This window comes from Loxodonta africana, chromosome 6, assembly GCF_030014295.1.
Source record: "Loxodonta africana isolate mLoxAfr1 chromosome 6, mLoxAfr1.hap2, whole genome shotgun sequence".
Lineage (NCBI taxonomy): Eukaryota > Metazoa > Chordata > Mammalia > Proboscidea > Elephantidae > Loxodonta > Loxodonta africana.
Genome location: NC_087347.1, coordinates 55,281,963 through 55,299,021, shown reverse-complemented (window position 1 = coordinate 55,299,021; position 17,059 = coordinate 55,281,963). Strand labels below are relative to the sequence as shown.

General features: G+C 40.6%; 1 protein-coding gene across 4 annotated transcripts in view; it reads left to right on the top strand.

The window, feature by feature from the left end:
- MYO1B (myosin IB) overlaps nt 1-17,059 on the top strand; it is a 202,736-nt gene that overhangs the window by 91,927 nt on the left and 93,750 nt on the right. For all 4 annotated transcript variants that reach the window (XM_064286882.1, XM_064286880.1, XM_064286881.1 and 1 more), the window contains exon 4: nt 15,215-15,309. In XM_064286882.1, the coding sequence (XP_064142952.1) occupies nt 15,215-15,309 (95 nt within the window). The remainder of the gene's footprint in view (nt 1-15,214; nt 15,310-17,059) is intronic.

Below are 17,059 nucleotides of genomic sequence, written 5' to 3'. Positions count from 1 at the left end.
AAGCAATATGTTTAGAAACCGCTGGCATATAGAGTATTTCTAGGACTGCAGATTTCCTATTTGAATGACAGATTGCAGAAATGTCCTGAGAGAAGTGGCTTCACTCCAAAACTTTCTAGACTGTATTCTGTCAATAAGCCTGCTATAGTATAGAAAGCTCCAACAAGGGTCATCTGGCATCATTCTAGGACACGACACTGAGTTGATTAGATTCAGCAGCGTGTCGGAGCTCAGTGGCGCAAAGGGCACACGATGAGGAGCAGGAGGGTTTTACTAGAGTTTCTCTAGGCAGTCTTCTAGTGATTTAAGTTATACAGGTTTAGTGTGTGGAGTCTTTAAAGATTTATTGGTTCATACATCCACCAAACATCTTGAGTACACTATCTCTGCAAGTCCCAGAGAAAACCTGCAGTGAAGAATCTAAGTGCCGGAACAGTCGAACCCTGTGCCATCTTGCAGGGAGAAGGTCCTTTGGTGGGTCCTTGTGCACTGGGAGGAGGCAGAAGGGGACTGTGAGTGGGTGATTCCCAAGGGGCCATAGTAAAGGGAGAGTTTTGAACCTGAGGGTCTAGAGAGTATGTACAGCCTCATTTTCATCTTCATACCTTTTGATGCCTGGCTCCGTTCCTGGTGGACTATAGACACTCAATAAATACTGCTTTCGGAACTGGAGAAGAAAGTTAGAAAAGTGATAATTTGCTCAAGGAAGACCTAGAGAAGGGACCATACATTTTTTGGAGGAGAAAGGTCCTGTCAGCTGGAGGCTCTAAAAAGGGAAGGTAAAAAATACAAACCAAACCCATTGCCATTGAGTTGATTCCAACTCATAGCGATCCTATAGGACAGAGTGGAACTGCCCCATGGGGTTTCCAAGGAGCAGCTGGTGGATTCCAACTGCCGACCTTTTGGTTAGCAACTGTAGCTCTTAACCGTTGCACCACCAGAGCTCCCTAGGGAAGGTAGGAGCAAGGTATTCTCATTCATCAGCCTTGGAGAGAGATGACCACAATTGCCTCTGTCTCCTCATTCAAGACCTTGTGCCCTAACAAAGCCCTAGAATGTTACAGCGCAAATATAATTCCTTACATTCTGGATGCCTTTTTAAAGTAGAAGATTTCTAGATGACTATTTGCCTGTCTTTAGGTTGAATTTATATAGACTAGAATTAGGGAGAATTGCTGAGTCCTAAAAAATAACCTAAACGAAGAATTTCAGCTAGAGTATAAAATAGAATACTGCTTCTCTTTCCTTTTTTCTTTGGGTATTTTAAACCCTTATAGCTCTGTCTTTGCAAGATGTGAAGTGCACATATATCAAACAAACAAACAAACAAAAAAACAAACCCAGTGCCCTCGAGTCGATTCCGACTCATTGCGACCCTATAGGACAGAGTAGAACTGCCCCATAGATTTTCCAAGGAGCGCCTGGTGGATTCGAACTGCCGACCCTTTGGTTAGCAGCCGTAGCAATTAACCACTACGCCACTAGGGTTTCCAAGGTTGCACATATATATGTCTACTTAAATAACATTTATTTTGAATTCCCTTTTATTCGGTTATTTATAAATAGTTGGTAAGCAACCATACATAGACTTTGAAAATGTCATACATTAATCTTATTGGTCAGTTTCTTGCATGAATGGGAGAAAAGAGTGTTAGGATTCATTCTGCAAATTTACACTGAGCATACACCACAATCAGGCACTGTGCTAGGTGCCAAGAGGGAAGTCATTGGAAGAGAAACTATGAACAAAAAAAATCTCCAGAAATGGAAACAACCACATGCTAAGAGATTTTATTCAGTGTAAGTCAGGAGGCTCCTGGACCAGAGAGAATTAAGGGAGGCTTCCACGAGGAAGCCCTGGTGTTGTAGTGGTTAAGCGCTACAGCTGCTAGCCAAAAGATCGGCACCTCGAATCCACCAGGCACTCCTTGGAAACTCTATGTGGCAGTTCTACTCTATCCTGCAGGGTCGCTGTGAGTCGAAATCGACTCGACAGCAATAGGTTTGGTTTTTGGTTTCCATAAGGAGAAGGTGTTTGGTGAGGACAATGGGGCAGGAGAGGAACAGCAGGGAGTTCCAGGGAGATGAGCCAGGACGGGTAGCTGGGCCAGCTCATAGGAAGGGCCTTGTGTGCTTTGTAATAACACACCTGTGAGAAAGTAAGCTCTTTTAGACTGGATTCTTAGCTTGCCTGGTTTCTACCACACTGGGTAACCAGAATCAACCTGGATATACATGAAGGAACTTTTTAGTTCAACATTTTGTGTGGAAGACACGCCTAAGCTTGTACTGAGCTTATATCACGTAATAGAAACATATACAACTAGGATGTGTAGCTCCCAAGAACCCAGTGTCTGTATCAGGGACTAGTAGTCTCTGTTCTCAACCAGGGTCTCTTGCCCCGACCCAGCGGTTTTGAGAGAATTGCTTCTGGCTTTCAGGACTTTATGCTTCAATTCTTAGTGCCGGTTTAAGTATTTGAAAGTTTGCTTTCTCTAAACTAAGTCGTTATCAATAGGTGTTTCCCCCCTTCAGGTACATGGTAATAAACACTAACTGCCTGTTTGAAAATCGATGTGATTCTTTCTCTGAAATATATATATGATCTGTGTATGTAACATTTTGACTCAGTCATGTGGCCACTTTGCAGATATATTGACGTGGCTAAAAATGTAACTTTAAAGGGTGTGTATGTGTGAGCCCCGGTGGCATAGTGGTTAAGAGCTTATGCCAACGGTTTTTTGTTTTTTTCTTTCATATAAGACATATAAGATGAGACAGGCTCTGCCAGAGAGGTGGAGAGCCTGTGAAGCTTGTCCTAGAGGGAGTGACACAGCGTGTTTGCATTACAGAAGGATAGCTCAGGCCAAGAGGAGGGTAGCCTGTGGGCAGAGAGGTTATATGGCATTTGGTTAACATGTTCACAAGTGGCCACTCTGAAGCCATTTTAACATGCTGACATTCTAGCTTTTCTTTTTTTTTAACTTAAAAAATAGTAACCAAATAATGCGCGGGACAGACTTCCTGGCCTCATTCTTGAGCCTTCCTTACCTTATTGTTGAAACCTCTTCCCTTGGGCGGGTCCTGGACCCAGGTAAAGGAGAGTGTGCGAGTGAGTTAAGACAGATTGACAACACTTGCTCTTGTCAGAGAGAGCTGTCACTCTAAGACCAGAGCCGCCCCTTCTCTGAGAAGACTTCTGTCTCAAAGGTCTGAATCATACCCCCTTATTTCCACCTGAAAGTCATGGATTTTCTTTTTAAAATTAAGACATGGATTTGGCTGTGTGATAATGAAACTTACTTGTTTTGTCTTTGGAAATCTAGAGGAAAGGTTTCTGTGCGTTTTGTCTATGTTCTGAATTTGGAGACCTTATTTTTTTTTATTTGAGTAGGTATATATTAAACCCTGGGCATATTGAAAAAAAAAATTTTTTTTTTTTTCATGTGGGGCGGGGTGTGGGGGGTGAGCTTTGGACCACATTAGGATCCCTTTAGTTCAGCCCAGACTGCTTAGGAAATCCTCAGAGATGGCTAACACTTCTCTCTGGTGCCTAAGCCAAAGAAATACACTATAGTTAAAATCAGAGTACTCTTTTATAACATAGTTTTGGGGGACAGGACTGATACAACCTTGCCTTGAGTTCTGACAAATTTGGGGAAAAAAACTTTGTTACAGAAATGCATAAAAGTAAGAAGTTAAAGCTGGCTGCATTGAGGAGAGGGTTAGGAGTGGAAAAAGTGTCATGGCAATTAAAAAATGACGTATTTTGAAAATGTCTTGCTTGGGTATAGAAAACCCCATTAAGAGATTACTGGAGCTCTGGCCAGAAACAAGGAACTCTTCTAAGGTAATGTCAGAATTGGTGATGGAGAGGAACAGGTGGGTTTGAAAGGTATTGGATGTTTGGATGAAAGGGAAGAAACAATTTTAATTCAAATTATTATTTTTTCTGGTCCTAGTATTCCTCTCATGCTTTAGGGAAAGTTTAACTTTTTTTTTTTTCCTTTTCAAATTTTTTTTCAAAACCAGTATAGACCAAATGACTTGTCCTCAAATGAGTAAGTTACTATCTACTTTGTTAGTATGTGATTTCTCTAAACTGGGTACTTGATAGTTGGGTTAGTCCCCTTTGTATTCCTCTGCCTAAAACTCTCCCTGCTCATAAGAGGTGCTCAAACATTATTTATTGAATTAATAAGCACTAGATTCTTCGAAAATAATTTTAAAAATGTTTTCTCCCTTGCAGTATCATGATATGAACTTAGCTATTAAGCTATTAATCAGGAAGATGATGATTCATATTTTGCTAATTGTCCTTCTCCATAATAACATATGCAAACCCAGACATGCCTTTGTATGTACACTGTGGTCTGTGTGTGTAGGTGTATATATATATATAATCAGACATCTAATTAATATTTAGGAGCCCTGGTGGTATAACGTTGAAGTGGTTGATTGCTAACCAAAAGGTTCGTAGTTTGAACCCACCCAGAGGCCCCTCAGGAGGAAAGACCTGGTGATCTGCGCCTGTAAAGATTTCAGCCGAGAAAGCCCTATAGGGCAGTTCTGCTGTGTCACCTGGGGTTGCTATAAAGTGAAACCCACTTGACAGCATCTACTGTGGAGCCCTGGAGACAGAGTGGCTAAGAGATTGGCTGCTAACCAAAAGGTTGGCAGTTCGAATCCACCAGCCTTCCCTTGGAAACCCTATGGAGGCAGTTCTACTCTCTCCTATAGGGTCACTATGAGTCAGAATCAACTCGATGGCAATGAATTTGGTTTGGGTTTTTTGGCACCTACCAGCAATAACAATATTTGTTGATTTTGTTGAATTTTGCATTCATACTGTGAAATAGCTGCCAATCTTGGTCTCCGAAATGTAAATGAATTTGTGCATTGATTACATAAGATAGACATGCAAACTTAGCCGCAGCTGACCTTTCAGTTCTTTATTGTCTGCTATATTTTAGACACTATACTGAGTACTCTATATACACTTTATCTCTGTAAGGCTTGAAGTGCAAACTAAAGCTTGAAAAAGTTGATAACCTTCTCTGGTTATCATTCGCATTACTGCACACTCCCTGTCCTCTGTACATTTTTTTTTTTTTTTTAAATAAGCCAAAGCACTGTATATTTGGGGTTCCAATTCAGATGCCATTTCTGGCCATGATGACCCCAGCCACATTTCTCTGCACCTCTGCAGTGCACATTGCCATGCAAGGTGCCACAGCACAGTGTCCTCTACTGGGGAAGACCTTCCCTGTGCCTCATCCTTACATTGGAGGGAAGCTGTGACTCCTACATCATTGCCAGCACTCATGGGCTTTTATAGTTAGATGTTGCAGAGTGGCTTACATTCACATATTATAAAATGGAAAGGTTAGTTTCACTGAACTATTTGAGATGTGGTGTACAGTACCATAGATCAGAATGTGTGCTTCAAAGTTAGATAAATGTGAGACACACAAAATGGTATATGAGGCGATGTTCTTTTAGGCTTTAAGTTAGGAGAGAGCCTCTATATGTGAAACATTGGTTAGCATTTTGAGAACTTGAAATCAGTCCTTTCAATTTAATGAGTAAAGCATTAAGTTCAACATTAATTCCTAAGGACAGTTAGGAAGGTCTCTGGAGGAACTTACCTTAGGATAGATATTTCTAGGATTTATTGTTGTTAGTTGCCCTCGAGTCAGCCCCTGACTCATAGCCACCGCGTGCACAGTAGAAGGAAATTCCGCCTGGCCCCGAGTTTTCCCCATGATCAGTTGCGGATCACACTATTCTAGGATTTAGTTGCCTGTAATAAAGTTACAAAACTTGACTAGAAATTAATTGACATAAGCTGTTTTGCCAGAAAGTTTTTAAACATTTGTACTGGGACTTTGTTTAAATTGTATTTATCTTGAGCAGGGAAGTCTATTCTTGTAGACTGTCTCTATGTGATTGTTTTCATATCTGGTAATAAGAGATGAGCATTAAAATTCTTTTGTTAAAAGAGAGACTAAAAATACTCTAGGGGCTTTTTGAATTTGAATTAAGAGCTCTGATTGTTTTTTTCTACCCCCAAATCAGGTGTGTTTTATTGATTTCTGGGCAGAGGAAATTACCTAATTTCTTCCTTGCTTTCTGCTTCCTTACAGCCTCTGTCAGCTGGAGCTCTGTACATGGCTTGGGGTTCAAATTTTGCAGCTTTCCATGGCATGCCTCTTTCAGTAAAACTCATGTTTTTCTTTTCTGAATGACTTTTTAGGAGTTTGCCTATGTTTATTACCATCCCCCACCCACCCCCCTTTTTGGGAGGATTTAGGTATCCCTCCTGTTAGGGTTTAAGCATCTTTTCCAGTTGCTCTTGAGTCAATTCTGACTCATGGTGACCCCATGTGTGTCAGAGTAGAACTGTGTCCCACAAGGTTTTTAATGGCTGATTTTTTTTTAGAAGATCACCAGGCCTTTCTTCTGGGGCTTCTGGGTAGACTTGAATCTCTAACCTTTCGTTAGCAGCCAAGTGAGTTAAGCGTTTGCACAACCCAGGGACTCCTATAAACATCTAGAAGTCAGATTCTCTTAATCATCTTCCTGAGAACCCTTGGGTGAGTACAATGCCTCCTGTGTCATGGGTGCATGTGAACTCAGACGGATCACCACCCTTGTGAATGAGCTCACTCTTGTACCTATGCCTCCACACACTCTTCCATTGTAGTTATTAAAGGGTTGATTCAGGACAGTAGAAACCATTCACACTTCAGATAAGGCCCTGAAGTAGTAAAGACTGATAAAGAAGTGGAATGAACCTCTTTGCTTTTGACCATTTGCCAACTCTAGGCAGGATGCTGCCACTGTGGCTGGGGGAAGGGGGTGGGGCTTTTCCCCTCTGGTGTTTTGTGCATTAGGCATTTCTGGGTACTGTTTTCTTTGAAGCCCCATTTTCAGAAGGAAGTCCTCAGCAGCACAAGGGATTACTACTAAATTCAAAATAACAGCTTCCAGGCCCTGAGGGCAGATGTTTCCTCCTATAACTGCTTTCATATCTTAAGCCCAGTCCTTTTCCTTCCTAGGATAATTTAGTCTCCCTAAGTCTTTTATCTACTTCCTAAGGCAAGGCTCCAATACCTGGCTTTTGCAATCCATCTTTGAAAAAGAGCCGCCCTTTGGCCCAGCCCACATTCATATGAATCTCCAGTAGAAGGAAGGTGCCTACTTGGCTAGTCAGTCCTGGACTGGGCAAACTTAAGTGTATCCATTTTGATTTTGATAATTGTCAGGTTCGTGGGACTGAAAGAATTTGGGTGTGCTCCTAAGTGCTTCATCTCAAGAGAATTACAAATAAAATTTTTTAAATCTTGAAAGAAAACTACCCCTTAAGTGTACCTTGCTGTTTATTTTGAACTGTTTTTCATAACTGGCGTTGAACTTTTGAAGTAAAGGCCTTTGCTTATAAATTCTGTTGCTGAAGTGGAAGAGTTTGTCCTCTACTGAGCCTTTTACACGGGGATATCTAGCCTTCCTGAAAACATATGGGAACACATGTGAACCATTTTATATACACGGAACATTCAAATACTGTGATTTTCTTGTTTCCTTTAGTGGTTATATTTGACTATCTAGATTAAAATGCATTTTTTTGTTTGTTTGTTTTTTAACTTTTCTTCATTCTCTCTTGCTCCTCATGGGGTGAGACTAGTGGAGTATCTTACATGGCCACTCACTAAAATGCAATTTTGAGTTGACCTATAACACCACTGAAAAATAACAGGGAACCTAGTGTATATTGAGACCATCCCAGGCAGTCTGTGAATTTGCTCAAAAATACTGTGGGGTCTGTTTTTTGACAAGCAGTACAATTCTAAAGGAAGCAGAAGCTTTTTGTGCCTACTTGTCATGTCCCGTTTTAAAGCCTGGCTTTTGAGCTTTGTTTGATGCTTCTACTGTTGTCATTCCAGAACAGATGTCATCTTAAAATGATTCATCCCTGATGAGATTATTTCTATGTTTTGTAGCTAATAGAAACAAGCACTTTCCAGTTATATAGCCAAAAGAAAGCAATGTGGTTAACTATATTTAGGATATATGAGTGTATGTGAACTTAGAAAATTAAGTGTTGATTTGCACTTGACTGCTAACCTAAAGGTTGGCGGTTTGAACCTACCCAGCAGTGCTGTGGATGAAAGTCCTGGTGATCTGCTTCTGTAAAGATTACAGCCAAAATATTCCTATGGAGCAGTTCTACTCTGAAGGACATGGCATCACCATGAGTCGGAATTGACTTGACGGCAATGGTTTGGGGGTTCTTTTCTTTTTTCGGCATGTAACATTCTTAGAAAAATTATTGTAGCCCAATTTTAAGGTAGTTAAGGCTCACCTGCACTCTGCCATCTGTCATGCCATGTCATAACAGCCTTTTTATATTGAGATGGTAACTAGGCACTTATTTATGTTCAGATGTATAAAAAGAAAAGTACAGTGTACGGTTTTTGTTATTGCTTGTTTGTTGTGACAAGTTGGTTTTGCATGATATATCTTGTTCCATCTATTTTAACCTCTCTGTGACTTTATATTTTTAGTGTGACTCCTGTAGGCAGAATATAGTTGGGTCTTGCTTTTATATTTATTCCAATATTCTCTTCCTTTCAGAGTATTTTACCCATTAATGTTTTATGTAATCAATAATTTCTTTGAATCTAGGTCTACCATTTATTTATTTTCTTTTAGTTACTTTTGCTTTTGTTCTTTTCCTGCCTTCTTTTGGATTATTTTAATTTTTTTTTGATAAGAATTCCATTAAAAATTTTCAGTTAGGTCTTTTTTTTTTTTTTTTTTTCTTACCTATACCTCTTTGTATTACTATTTTAGTGGTTGCTCTAGGTACTATCACATACATCCTTACCTTTTCACAGCCCACGTAGAGTTAATATTAGTATCACTTTATATGAAATGTAGAAACCTTGCAACGATTTAAGTCCACTTACCATCCATCTCCCCCAAACCCTGTCCTTTATGTTTGTTTTCATACTCTTTCTTTTTTACTTCATAGTGTACATTTTAACCATTGCTATTTATTTTGAAGAATGGCCTACTTTTGTTCTCTGTCTTCTCTTGCTCTGAGGCTTGGATTGTTAGGAATGTTTGCCAGTGTTGTGGCTGTGAGGGGATAAGTGTGTTGTGTAAATATGTTAATTTACCACGCCTGTACTGGCATAGGGCAAGAATGCAGTAAAGCTTCCAGGGTAAAAGTACAAAACTATAAAGACTCATTTTCCCTAAAGTTTTTCTTTAAGATGTGATGGGATGAATGTCTAGTCAAAGGGATAACATTAACAATATATTTCAGGTGGACAGACATTTTCTGAATTAAGAATATGAGACAATTAAAGATATAAAGATATCTATAATAGTATCTTTTTACAAGGAAGGCTGACATTGTGCCCTTCTTAAAAGAAAGGAACTGAAAAATAACAACACAATCCCACAAAGGTTACTGTGGAAAACACACCACACGTATTTATTTCTCTTTCTTTTTTTGTTCTTTTCCATTTTCCTTCTTGTGGACCACCTCGGCCCTTGATCTGGTACAATCTGAAGAAAAAATTGACAAAGCACTTGGAGATTAAGAAAAAAATTTTTTTGAGAGTGGGAGGGGTCACTTAGTTTTAGAAACACCCAGTTTTTAGGGCTGAACCAGAGCTAGAAATCAAAATTGTAGATGAGAATTTCAAAACTGAGTTAAGAATTTTGAATTCAGAAGGGGAATTTCCTAGTATGATTTGAAAATACTTTAGGATTCAGGATTGAATGAAAGAGAATACCGTTTTGAGAGCTTTTGAAGAAAAAGACAGGGAATAGGAAGGTAGTAACAGTTATCTAGAGTCCCTGGGTGACGCTGTAAGGTTGGTTGGATGTTCAGGTCCACCCAGAGGAGCTTGACGATTTACTTCCAAAAATACCAGCCATTGAAAACCTTATGGAGCTACCCTGACACACATGGGGTCATCATGAGTCAGTGTCGACTTGATGGCAACTCGCCTCTTAATAATTATCTAAGTTTAGGAAAGATTTCTGAAGCAAAATTTTTGTGTTAAACACTTTGGCTAATGAAGGTGACCAACTAAAAGTTCGCAGAATGGATTAGATTCACTTTAGAGAATGATCTTTCAGGTAACTCCTTAGGGAAGAGCTAGGGAGGCTGAAAAGCATGAGTATGCTTGGAAGTAGGGGTGTGACAGACATCTTTTCTGCTTTATGATTTAGGTGAAGCAAACTTAGAAAGAAAATGGCAGGGTGGAGAGAACGGGATTTTGGGAAAAGAAGCTCTGCCAGTGCCCCTGATGACCAGGAAAACAGAACCACTGTGGAGATTAACATTCTGAACAGAAATAAGATGCAGGGGGAACATAAATACCAGCTAGACAATTTTGAACATGCAACCCAGCATTCCACCCTGACAGAAAATAACAGATGAACCTCCAACCAAACTTCTCAAACCTAAAAGCGATAGATACAGCTGTTTGGAAATGGTCAGTGAACATACTTGGTGTTGGGGAAAGCTTGGCTCAAGTGAACAGCTGTTTAGCTGAGCTAGAAATGAAGGGGAGACTACATTTAAATGCCAATCAGTCCCTATTCTTAGAGCTCAACTAGAGGACAGAAGAAGTGGATAAAAGCACGCTCTTGATGTGGTGGGACAAAAACCATGCTTACCCCTTATGTTATTGTCATTCTGTTATAATAAACCGTTCATTTGTGTGTGTGGTAAATAACAATGCTGACACGCTCACGAAATAATGCAAAGCATATGGATCACAACTGTTTTTAACTAAGAGCTTCTCCAAAGATTTATTTAGGTTCCTTAATTGTAGAGTGGTTTGGAAGACGGGCATGTGGTTTCAGTTTATAGTTATAAATGCTGGCCTTGGTCATGGGTACGTGCTAATACTGCCAGAGAGGAAGAAGAACAAAATTGGGAGGATGGCTTGTGTTCTTCAGGGCCTTTCTTTATTGACTTTTTTTTTTTTTTTTTTTAAGTGGAATCCAGATCTGTGTTTGATGTAAGCATGATGAAATTTGTACTTTACTTGAGATGAGTGTGCCAGGAGTACAAGGCCAGTTTTCCCAATGCTTAAGTACTTGAATTTACATGATTCGTCAGTCTTGAAATCAGTTAACTCTCTAGAGTTCTGAACAAATGTCCCTTTTAAGCCTCTATTTTATATTAAGATGATACCACCCCTTAGAGGAATCGAGCCCAGTCACTGGAGACAGCAGCTAACCATTTCATCTAGATAGATAAGAAAAAAGAAGTGTTCAACTTAGGTGTTTTGACTGGAGTTAAACGGCAGGGTTATTTGGTGATCTTCTAAAGCCGGTGTGTGTGTGTGTGTGTGTGTGTGTACTTGTCATAGATGGTTCTGCATGCTAGAAGTAATTTTGTATCATTTTGTGTCTAGTAATAGTGCAAATATAAAGCTCAGTTGCGGTCCTGGGAGCATGGGAAAGAGACTTGCATTAGACAGTCCAGGAAGAGTTCAATAAATACGTATGGTTGGAAAAGTTCATTTGTGTTTGGCATAATACACTTCCTGGGGTTCTTGCCAATGACGATAATGATAGTGGCATCAAACCATTATCTGGAGGTAGGAGGAGTAGCAGGGGGCTAGGAAGCCTAATAAGAAATCTGAGCCATAGTCTCCTTCCTGTATGAAAGTCATAAAAGAAGTGAATTTCCTAATGTTTACCATGCTTCATGGAGCTCACTCCAATAGGGACTTCATCAGTACTTGGGGAAAATTCATGCATTCATTCATTCATCCATTCATTTATTTATTCATAATTTGCTATTGATTATCTCTATGTTTATAGCCCTGTGGATGGCACGAATATTAATTAGATAGAAAGGCTTCTCTGTAAAGGATCTTACATAGGGGATAAGAAGACGTGTGTGTAACTAATTACTACGCAATATAGAAAGATTTCTGGTATTTATACAGGGCTTTATAACTTTCAGAGCACTTTGTAAGCTTTAATTTAATCCTTTAAGGTAAGTATGTTGCTATATTCCACAATATGTAGATGAAAAAACCCAATTTCAGCCAGAGTGAATGACTTTCTCAAGGGCATGAAGGTGGTGAGTTATGTGTCTGGGGCCCAGGGCATCACATCCAGGATGTTTTCTGCTGCCGCATTCACTGCTCTTTCCACTCCCCCCATTGTGCAGTGGTGCACAGGGGGGGAAGCGTGCTTCCGCCTCGGGGAATCAGAGGACATGAAGCATGAGATCACTGAGCCGTCTTGGAGGGTGAGCAGGGCTGTGGTTATGTAGAGAATGGCTGAAAGGGATTGAGGGAAAGAAAAACATGCCTGGCAGAAAGACATCAGCATACACTGTTCATATTAACAAGCCAAAAACTCTAAAAAAGACTCTTAAGCTAGATTTTTTCTTTTTTTTCTTCCTGTCTTTTATCCTTACATCCATTCAACAGATGCATTTAGAGCGTACACATTAAGATCACAGACATGGAAAACCCCTTGGAGCATAGTTCTACTCTGGAGGAGTTGCTGAGTGGCACAAACGGTTAAAGGGCTCAGCTACTAACTGAGAGATTGGTAGTTTGAATCCACCCAGTGGTGCCTTCCAAGAAAGGCCTGGCAATCTACTTCCAAAAGGGCACAGCCATGAAAACCCTATGGAGTACAGTTCTACTCTGAAACACATGGGGTCACCATGAGTTGGAATCAACTCGATAGCAACTTGTTTGTTCTTTCTTTTTTTTTTTTTTCGTATTATATGTAAGGTATTGAATCCATTGATGTGAGGGTTGTGATGGTCTTCTGTAGGGTGGTCCACTGGACAGTCTCACAGTAGTCCAACCAGAAGAGAAGATACATTCACAAATATTTGTAAGAGAACGTGATAAAAAGGGGAAGAATGCAATACACAGTATTTCTGGATTCAAGTTATGACGTTTCTGGGATCGTGGGCAACTCATCCTACATTTTAGGAAAACCAAACCCGTTGCCATCGAGTTGATTCTGACTCATAGTGACCCTCAAGAGTCTAACATTTACTTTGTAGAGCTGCCAAACCAAAAAAAACCCAAACCCATTGCCGTCAAGTTGATTCCAACTCATAGCGACCCTATAGGACAGAGTAGAACTGCCCCATAGAGTTTCCAGGGAGCGCCTGGTGGATTTGAACTGCCAACCTTTTGGCTAGCAGCCGTAGCACTTAACCACTGTGCCACGAGGGTTTCCTGTAGAGCTGAATTGAGGTTTAAATGTGATTATAAACATGACAGCACCTCACTCAGCTCCTGGCACATTGAAGGTGCTCAGTAAATTGTGAATGTTAATGTTTCCACATGTCTTTTGAAGAAAAGCCGAAGTTTTTGATTAGTGTACAAGGCCCTCAAGGCAGTGTGACCTTGCCAAGTTACGGCTTGTCTTTGTGCCACAATCTCATCCTCTGTAAGTGGGATTAATTAATAGTTTCTTCTTTGTAGCTTTCCTGTGAAATTTAAAATACTTAAACATAAAGGGCTTGGGGACAGTGCTGGTATATAGTGAATGTTGCTGTTAATTAGCTATGATCGCTGTCTGATCATGCCACTCTCCTGTTCACAGACCTGCAGTGTGGCGCCGTGGCTGTTGTCTTAATTTGGAGCCTACCAATCTGTCTCTGTAGCTCCTCGCTGATCCTTTCCTTCCTTATGCTTTGCCTTCTAGCAGTATGAAACCGCTATAACCCCTCATCCCCACTTCCACAGTGTTTTGGCCTCTGCCTTAAATGGCCTTTGTCTTGCTAACTCATTATTTAGGACTGGTTTTTCCACTTCTTGCATGGATGGAGCCCTGGTGGAGCAGTGGTTAAACAGCTCGGCTACTAAAAAAAAACATCAACGGTTCGAACCCACCATTGGCTCTGTGGGAGAAATACATGGCAGTTTGCTTCCATAAAGATTTACAGCCTCGGAAACCCAATGGGGCAGTTCTCTCCTGTACTCTGGGGTTGCTATGAGTTGGAATTGACTTGACCACAGTGAGTTTGGTTTTTGTAGATTCTCTAATTCCAGTGCTTTTACTTCCTTGAGGTCCCTTTCTTGTTCTGCAGTGTCTTCCATGTGTTTTTATTTCACTTACCACATTGGGTTGCCATTTTCTGTGTCTCTCTCCCCTCATTTGACTGAGATCTCATGAAAGAAGGGGCTAAGTCTTACTGATCTCTACATTCTCAGCACTTAGACCACAGTTCTTGACACACAGTAAACTCTCAACAAGTCCTTGTTGATTAATGACTTAGAAGAGGAGCTTTACCTATTTTAAACACATTATCAAAATAATTTTTTTTTAGTTAGTTGAAGGGGACAAAATTTACTGAATTTTGAGGTGGTGAAGGTCGGCACAAGGACTGGTCTGTCCTTAGTTGATAGAAGGGGTCCTTTGTCACCACACAGCAGGGGGAGAAGTTTGGGGGCTTGTGACTAGACAAGAACCAGGACAAACCTATAGTACTGTTATGCCTCAGGGGAACCTTATGGTTTCAGTAATTTGTTGTAAAGACAGTCGTTGTATATTTAGCTTGGTTCTGATAACACCAGCTGTTTGGTATTTTGTAGCATTTTTTAATGTTTGAAAAGATTTTTTTCCTCATTGTTTTGAAACTTTGGTGTATCGATACATATTGTCCTGAAAATCTCAACCTTATCCAGGTGTGCACTTGTGATATAGCATTTTCTCCTTGGCTTTCTGAATTGCCTGGACTTTAATGAGTCATAAGCATAGCATATGGGTTCAATAAAGTATACCAAAAAAAACAAACCTATTGCCATCAAGTTGATTCCGACTCATAGCGACCCTAGAGGACAGAGTAGAACTGCCCCCAATAGAGCTTCCAAGGAGCGCGTGGTGAATTCGAACTGCCGACCTTTTGGTTAGTAGCTGTAGCACTTAACCACTACACCACCAGGGTTTCCCAATAAAGTATATCAACTGTAAATCAGTGTCATTTTGGTTACCAGAGAATGCATGCAAGAAAAATAGCCTATGCCACAAGGATGGCTTAATTGATTTAAGAATTTGAACGAAATAAAATGTGATCCTCGGCTTGGTCTCTAAAGCATGTCAGAGTTGCCCTTTAAAGAACCAGTGGTTACATCTGATAAATATATAATAATGATCTGAATTCTAAGGAGTTTCCCACCTTTATCCCCTGCAGTTTTGCCCTGTCAGATGAAGCATATCGATCCCTACGAGATCAAGATAAAGACCAATGTATTCTCATTACTGGGGAAAGTGGAGCAGGAAAAACAGGTAAGGCTTCCACTAGCAACCTTGCTTCCTCCCCCTGCACCCCCCCGCCCCATGTAGAAGGTAAATGACGGACAGAGCGACTATTGCAAAGGGAGGGGGCGCAGAGGTGCCCTCACTAGCATAAAGTGTTACAGGGCCACAGTGAAGTTTTCTTGTGGGAGCTGCCTGCTGTGATTAGGATCACAGGAGTGTTGGCTGCGAAGAACTTCTCCTGCTCTTACATGAAGTGACGAGACAGCTATCAAAGAGGTTCTAACTTATACAGGCGTCTAGGGCTGTATTCTAGACCTTTCTAGTGTAATTCCTGGGTACTTCAAGGTCTTTTACCCTTCCTCCAAGACACCAAGGTCTTTGTGTGCTTACAGAGTTAAGCCACTTTCCCAAGGAATCCCAAATCACTGGGGCATTGGGAGGCCACAGCCACACCTTACTTACGCTAAAAAATAGGGAAGGCACCAGGAAAATGCTGAATGTCATTCTATAGATGCCTTCCTCTGAAGCCTAAAGAATTGAGATTTTTGTACATATTTTTTAGATAGGCAGGCAACCTCCCCGTAAAACAAACCCCCAACTGGTGAGGGAAGAGGCTATGCTGTTTTCTTGTGTTTTTAATAAAAGCAGTTTGTATGATCGATGGTCTTGAGTAAGAAAGTGATTTTACACGTGGTGCCCAGCTACCTGGAAAAGACCCAAAAGAGCTGCATTCTCTGAGTCCAGCTGGAGAGGCTGAAACCATGGCTGTCATTGAGTGTCTTTGATGAGACCAATGCAGGGATGGAAGAGGAGGATGGTGAGGGAGACGGTGTTTTCATAATGGTTTCATCTGCAAAATGTTTTTGTTTTACACATCTGCTTTGAAATGATTTTTGTTTCTATACCTATTCCTTTCTCTACTTTTTTTTTTTTTTTTGGGAGTACCTCCTCTCTTCCTTCCAATGTAGCTTAAGAAATAGTAGATAGGTGTGTCCAGCTCCTTTCCTTGTGCTCTTTGGAAAACACAGTGCTCAATTTCTTTGCTGGGTCGGGCGGGATCTAGGATCTGGATGGATGGAAATGGAGGGAAAATGGACTGGCACACAGGAATCATAAGTAACAGAAACCATAGACTTACATAGTTGTAAAGAATTTCAGTTAGACACAATCTGGTATCTCCACAGGATAGCCAAACTCCTTTTTGTGGTAGTGATGAAGGCTCACCACTTTGTAACACTGCCAGTTGAATTTGTCACACAGATTCAGCTAACAAAAGTTCTACCTTACCTAGAGTTGAATTCTGTCTGCACTCTTGGGTTCTAATTCTGCCATCTGGAATCTTATCAATTTAGTCTGCTTTCTCTTCTACAAGACAACCACTCAGTTATTTGAAGATCACCATCGTATCTTCCTAGGGCTAAAAATCCGTTTTCTTCCCAAAAGTTCTCGTGTGATTTACATTCATTTATTCATTCATCCAGGAAATAATTGGTGAGTACCTAGCAGGTGAAGAGTACTATACTAGGTACTGGTGATACATCAGTGAGCCAGATACCATCCCTGCCTTCCCCTTATCAGTGTACTGTCTCGTAGAGGAGAAAACAGTAGCTTTCTACTATACATATACATACATATGCATGCACGTATTCATACAGATTATATGCAAAATGTTAAATGTAGTGAAGGGAAATTATAGGGTGCTTGTACGAGCATGTAAGAAAAGGGTCAGCTCTTGTTCCAAAGTCCTTTTCACTGTCATGGTCACGTGATATGACCT